General features: G+C 31.6%; 1 protein-coding gene across 1 annotated transcript; it reads right to left on the reverse strand.

The window, feature by feature from the left end:
• Positions 1-5,629: 5,629 nt before the first annotated feature.
• Positions 5,630-7,092, reverse strand: LOC142548287 (NAC domain-containing protein 92-like). The gene is made up of 3 exons (XM_075656601.1): positions 6,722-7,092; positions 6,352-6,629; positions 5,630-6,272 (listed from the first exon to the last, which is right to left on the reverse strand). The coding sequence occupies exons 1-3, from the start codon at positions 6,897-6,899 to the stop codon at positions 5,769-5,771; spliced, it is 960 nt and encodes a 319-aa protein (XP_075512716.1). The 5' UTR covers positions 6,900-7,092; the 3' UTR covers positions 5,630-5,768.
• Between the last annotated feature and the right edge of the window lie 307 nt (positions 7,093-7,399).

Here is a 7,399-nt window from a genome sequence, read left to right on the forward strand (position 1 = left end):
CTCTAACCCGCAGCCCAAAGTGGGTTGTACTGGGTTGGTCATTTAGAGGCCCGCCCCGCCCCGCCCGCCCCGGCTAATGGCGGGTTGCGGTGGGCGACGGGTTGACCTGCCTCGTCAGTCCGTTTTGACATATCTATTACTATACTTAATCTCTCTTTTTATCATATTTGTTCTATTGTCATATCAATTTTCAAAAATTAATGTTATTTTATATATTTGTTTTTTAAAAACATATACGAACGATACGTCGACGTACGTCACGAGCTCACTAGTACATCTATACTATATTATTAAGTGTGAGGACATGATAATAACTACCTAGAGAGGACACCAACTTTTTCTTTCAATTTTACCCTTATATGATATTAATATTACACTTTTGTTTTTTGATTTTTTTTTCAATTTCAACACACACTTTTATTTTTATTTTTATTTTATTTCAACAATTCAAATATCAATTTAGTCCCTCCATAATTTGTCAAATTTCACTTTAGTTCATCGATAATGATAAAAAAGATTGTACACACACGCATCGCGTGTGCAGAGTAACTAGTTTGAATTATGCAACAACACTACAAAACAATTATTTTAAAAAATGGGTTTGGCCCATTATCATTCTTATATTGAAGATGACCGTGTATTTCAGCCCAGACCCGGTAACTCCAATTCCTAAACTTCATAAAATAAAAAAATAAAAAAAAATTATTATAAATTTGAATAATCCTTCTCAACCTTGAGTATGTCTCTTACGAGACGATCTCACGAATCTTTATTTGTGAAACGGGCCAATCCTACCGATATTCACAATAAAAAATAATACTATTATCATAAAAAATAATATTTTTTCATGGATGACCCAAATAAGAGATCCATCTAACAAAATACAACCCGTGAAACCGTCTCACACAACTTTTTGCCATCAACTTTTTATATGCCCATGACTCCTTGTTTCTGTTACACATTAAAAAGCATCCAATGGGGAAAAAACTATGATGTGGGATTTTAATATATAATAACGTCAAAAAATTGTTACTATTGGAATCAGAAATTCGTAACCATCTTCCCTAGTTTCAAGATTTCTTCGCCCCTCTGAACTTTTTTCATCAAGTTGATCTATATATAATCAGAAATATTTCCAATCAATAAACAAGACTAAAAACACGTCCACGTCAAACAACTCTTTCCAAATCTTTAATCAATACATCATTAAGTCGTATCAGATAAATCATCAATTGGTCAACAAATAACAAATAAGTCGACCAGATACATTCATCTATCGGATGAACAAAATGAACAACATGACATCAACCAAAGTTTCGTGTTTTCCAATTATATTGGCACTCATTTGATAAAACTATATTTGTATTTTAAAATTTCCATGTGGTAGTATCTAACATTCATACAATGATCCAATTACTTCAGTGAACTCCTTAAATCATTAATTAAATTTCAGGGTGTTGTATATGTTAGTTGCTCCCACTGTCGGTTGGATAAAATATCTGGGAGTTGTATATATAGTCTTCGACAATCCTCTCCCCCTTGAGCTAGCTTTTGGGATTGGGTTAGGTCTAAGTTCCAATCTTAACATGGTATCAGAGCTCAGGTTCTACCGTTATGTGTTGAACTGCCCATAGTTGGGTCACTCGTTCTAGTCCATAATTGGCTCATTTGTAAACTTCACGCTCCAGATGTTCATTCCTGGGCGTGAGAGGATGTGTTAGTTATTTCACATCAGTTGAATAAAATACCTGGGAGTTGTATGTATGGTCTTGGACAATCCTCCCCCCTTGAGCTAGCTGTTGGGGTTGAGTTAGATTCAAGTTCCAATCTTAACAATATATATTATGGCGCGTGAGTTTACTAAATCTCAAGATGAATACCCGGCCTGTTATCAGTTCTCATTGCAATGTTGCGTGGACAAGGTTTTTTTTTTGTTTATAATATATTTCGATCACAAGTAATTTTCGTGTAAAAAATTTAGAATTTTAAAAATAATTGACTACGTCTAAAATTAGATCACCATAACACGTCGCCTCTAAACAAAATCATCACATTACTCAAATTCGTCCAAATTTTCCATTCTTGATGACGCACGAATTTTTAAAGTATGCCTTGTACAACTCTCGTGTTAATATTCCAAGATGAGATCACTAATTTGTTAATTAATGGATTAGTCATACGCAATCCAATTTCTTTGATTATTCCTTTCCTACATTCCATGGTAACCAAAATAATTAATTTTCCCAACAAAGAAATTTGGCACATGACCTTAATTGGAGATGTTTGGACTTCATTGGGAAACACAAACCATGATTATTGTTATTGGCCAATTCAAGAATTTACTCAATCTGTAAACAATATATTTATCACTTATATATTAATTAGTTTATATTAAAGCGGGTAAGAAATCTTAGGTGAGTCCCAACACATGAAATATCTGAGTTGAGTTGATAATTTTTATACTCACCTGATCTAACAGAGTTATCAAAATTGACTCGATACGTCAGGCCACCTAACATAAAATAGACAAGCCGAGTTAGAAATTTCTCGAACCGTCCATCCCGCTACCCGTTCTGAAGGTATTGCAATAATCCCAAATTGAATAGAAAGCCACCATACATAGTTGTATGATATCCAAACGCATTGGAATAAACACACGACCAAAAAGGATCACTACAACAATAAATGGCTATTGTGACACTTTTTTGTAGACACTTTTAATTAAATGTTGTTACAAATACTTAATAATGACACTTGTAAAAAATTAATAATGTGTAAAATAAAAAAACATATTAGATTAGTTATCATGACATTTTTAATTGATGTCATCTTTTATATGGAGGGAAACAATTACTTTTCTCACATCGTAAAAAATCGTTAAAAAACTAAAAAATTTCACTATAAATAAGTGTGAGAATATTTGGGTTAGATAAATATTGGAGGAGGGAAAATAATTGTCTCCCTCCATATAAAAAATGACATCAATTAAAAATGTCAGGATAACTAATCTAATATGTTTTTTTATTCTCACATTTATTTTATCTAATTTTCCCTCCTCCTATATTTATCCAACCCAAATATTCCCACATTTGTTATTGTCACTATAAATAACATACACAACACTTTTAGTTGTCATTATAAATGATTTTAACTGACATATAAATTTGTCATTATTACTATAATAACAAGTCATCTATAAATGTATTTAAACATGAGTTTTTCTGACATTTAAAATTGTCATTATATGAATAATTAGTAACACGTATGAAGTTGTCATTAACATCTTATAATGACATTAAAAAATGTCAGTAAGTTTAAGACGACATTGGAATAGATGACATTTGTTGGAGGTGTCACTAAAACTTAAATGTCACTAAATATTGAATATGATGACATTTATGAATGTCACCATAAGCATTTATTTTTGTAGTGGATTGAGGCAAATCTCAGTGTAGTCCACCCCTTATTCTAACACCTTGTAATGTTCGGGAAAAAAAAAACATTTGTAGATACAAAATAGGCACTATTTTAGCTTTTCTTCTATGTTATACTAGCTAATTTGCACACGCGATGTGTACACAATTTTTTTTATAATTATCGAATGAATAAAGTGAAATTTGACAAATTATCGAGAGTTTAAAGTGATATATGAATTGTTGTAATTTTTTGGAAAAAAAAGTGTTTATTGAATTTAAAAAAAATAAAAATTAAAAGTGTAATATTTGTATCACATAAAGACAAAATTGGAAGAACAAAAAACAGACCAAAACATCATTTTTTCTTTATTATAGAGATTCTTAATAATAGTGACATATTAATTGTCCTAACTATATTCATTTTTAAATTTTAGTTTATAACTTATCAAACTCGATCTTTTCTTCAAGTTTTGTTTGAACAATTTAAATAATATCAAGAGACTTTGAGACATTTATTGAGTTTAGAGAAGTTAACGAGTTAATATTTAACTAACTTAATGAAGTATTGTATATAGCTTCAACAATTTTTAAAAGATGCTACAATATTTGGTAAAACAGAATGATTTACCATTCTTATTATACTTTCATAACAAGTATGATCTTTTATACGATTATTCATGAATACTAAATATGCATAAGATATATTTGAAAACATGCCATGCGTATGCTAAGTTTTGGTATATAATGTTTCAGAGTAGGTTTCTTGTGAGACGATCTCACGAATATTTATCTGTGAGACGGGTCAACCCTAACAATATTCACAATAAAATGTAATAATCTTATCATAAAAAAGTAATATTTTTTCATGGATAACCCAAATAAGAGATTCGTCTCACAACATACGATCAGTGAGACCGTCTCACACAAATTTTTACCAATGTTTCAATTATTTTACGCTTGTACTTTCGTGATACAGTTTTTTTAGTAATTACATCATGAATTTTTCAAAATACTTTATAAACTTGTCATTTATCCCGAAAATTTTTTTATGCTTCAAATAAACTGATGGAGAAGTATTGAGTAGCTTTTTTGATGAGTAAAATAGTTTTTGTGTTGCATTAAGTTTCCATGAATGTAGTGACACTTAAATCACACTTCTGATTTTATTTCAGGTAATTTCTATTCATTTTCATTTTGATTCTATATATGACATTTCAAGATCAAATCAATCAAACAATAACGTTCAACTTAATCAAAGTTGAAGTTAATAGACACTTATCTTCGATCAATAATAGTCACAAAATAGACTAAATGAGCTAGCTATGTTGTTGATTGGCAAAGAAATAATCCGAAAACTGGATTATACAAATTCGATATATATTTTTCCTCTAAAATAGCTAGACGATTATTATTTATGTAATTATTTCAAATATTTATTGACTTGTTTTTTATGTAATATATTATTTTTTTATGTATTTATTTATTATTTATTGTATTTATTATTTGCTAACTCAATTTTAGCATTATTTATTATATTTATTATTTGCTAAGTGAATTTTTAGTATTATTTTTAAATTTTTGTTTCAGGCTCAATCGAACACGGGTACGACTCTGTGTACTGGGATGGAGTTATGCATATTTTTAAGGGGAGAAAAAAAATTCAAAATAATATATCAATAAAAAAACATCCAAATATAAATATAGAATCGAGATTTGAAAAGGAAAATAGTTAAGGGAATGTCGTATAAAATTGAGAGAATATGTGTGTGGTGTGTAACTAGATGAAACCTTATAGAAAGATTTCCAGAAGAAGTTTCATTCCTTCAGTAACAAGAGTTACACAGATTATTCCTCAACTTATTTCTTGATCTTCTCACTCTTTGAACTCTCATTGAAGTTACTGAATTCACTATCTCAAACAAACTAAAAATCACAAGTCTTTTATAAAACAAAGCTTGATGAAAACTAATTAGAAGTTAAATAACTTTCTAGTCAATTAATTACTCGCTATTCCACTACCTCAAAAACTAAATTTTTCGACTGATTCGATTCTTGAGATATGGAATGAATCCACACGTATTATTTTAGCATTTGCTCAAAAAATAATAGTACCATCTCCATTAATGAATTCAACCTACGAGTGGTCGGTTGACCCCCATAAATCTCGCAACTTTTCGTTCTTTTTTTCCCTATAAAATAAATAAGCACGACTATTATCGAAGAAAAATAACTATGTTTGAGTGGGAGCTAAGGGTGGAGATTTGATATACTTTTGTCACATAATCAAATTCGGAAACTAGTAGAAATAATATTTTCTAATGATACAATTTCATAAAGTTTCTACTTGAAAACTCAATAATTGTTCCACAAGCAATCAAGGTCTATGGAAGAAGTTGAAATATCTGCAAATTCTTGGTCTTCATGAAAAGGCTTGAATCCAGCCTCAAGATTGCTACTTTCCTGTAAGAATTCCGGCCTTGCATTTTCCCTCGTGCTTGCTCCGTTATTCTCCAGCAAGATCTTTAGTATGGACTGATCTTGGATCATGGCGGCTGAATCGGGGTCAAGAATATTTTTATGAAATTGAGACGAAATATACGAATTTGGAGTTGATACTTGGGAGAAATGAGATGGAAATGGCGAAAAATTTCGATGATCCTCCATTCGAGTGGAGAAACAGGGAAAGTTCGAGACTTCGCCTTCGTTGAATCTTCTTGTCTGGTTATCATCAGAAGATATCTCCATCAATGAAGGTAAAGCTGAGGACTGTGAGTCCGCACCGTAATCTAGACCTGATACATGGATCTTCTTCCCGCTGGAACTCTTCTTGAAGACTCTACATATTACCCATTCATTCTGCAAATTCAAGTAGATCAGAAGAAATCTTTAGGCATAAGTAACCAAGAATCGTTAAAAAAACAGAGGAAGCTTGGACCTTCGCATTTTTGGGGAGATTGCACATGGAATTCTTGCCCTCCAGTCTATATTCATGCATAACCCAGTCACTCTTTTCACCTCTTGGAGCCCTTCCCCTATAGAAAACCAAAGTTTTCTTCATCCCGACCAACGTCTCCGCTCGAAAGATCTCCTTATCCTTTCCGGTGGCCTTCCAGTATCCCGCATCCGTGGCTCTATTTGTCCTCAACCCAGTCGGGTACTTCCTATCCTTCAAACAGAAAAAGTACCACTCTTTTTCTCCCATTTTCGCCTTCCCTTTAATGCCAAGATCAAAAAATTAATCAACGTGACGCCAAAAAAATAAAAATACATTGCCATATTCATCTATTAACTATCACAACACTTACATGGCAAATCCCAAGGCTCCACCTTGTTCAGATCAACCTGCCCAATGGCTATGGCGCTGAAGCTAAAATCAAGAACTTTAGCAGACAAATAATGAGTTATAAGCTCCTCGTCCGTCGGATGGAACCGAAAACCCGGCGGCAGTTCAATCTGCTCATCAGAACCACACACATCTTCCATTCTTGTTACCTTTTTAGATCAAAATACTTTTTTAAAAAACTTTCTATAGTAAGAATAAAGATGGAATTCTCAAATGGAGCATTTATATAGAATTTTTAAATGATAATCTGGCTGTTTGGATGTGTGTAAGAGAAAGATATGGGAGGAAAGAAACAGGGAGAGGTCTCTTAACAGAAAGATTGAGAGGTTTTGCGGAATACAACTCCTAATATAGTTGTTTTTTGAGGAGATATAAAACGTGGGAATCATGCAACCAAAATTTTTTCTTATGTGATATTAAATAAATCGTGTACTTTTTTCCGTTATCTTACTTTAATATACGTATATATTAAATTAAAAGCTCTTTTTTTTGTTGGGTTTTTTTTTCCTTTTTTGGAAAAGTATTTAAAAAGTCTTGTTAGTTACAATTTGTTTAACCATATTTATCTACTTGTAAAGTTTCTATATGTCAAGAACCGCCAATTCAGTTCAATCTGATCTAATAATCCTCTCATATATAT

This window comes from Primulina tabacum, chromosome 6 (assembly GCF_025594145.1).
Source record: "Primulina tabacum isolate GXHZ01 chromosome 6, ASM2559414v2, whole genome shotgun sequence".
In the NCBI taxonomy this organism is placed as follows: domain Eukaryota; kingdom Viridiplantae; phylum Streptophyta; class Magnoliopsida; order Lamiales; family Gesneriaceae; genus Primulina; species Primulina tabacum.

Excerpts from the sequence above, each read along its gene's own strand:
- LOC142548287 (XM_075656601.1), bottom strand. The coding sequence starts at position 6,899 with ATGGAAGATGTGTGTGGTTCTGATGAGCAGATTGAACTGCCGCCGGGT. Across the intron at positions 6,630-6,721 it reads GGAGCCTTGGGATTTGCCAT|GGAAGGCGAAAATGGGAGAA; the intron begins GTAAGTGTTGTG and ends TTGGCATTAAAG. Across the intron at positions 6,273-6,351 it reads ATCTCCCCAAAAATGCGAAG|AATGAATGGGTAATATGTAG; the intron begins GTCCAAGCTTCC and ends TTGAATTTGCAG.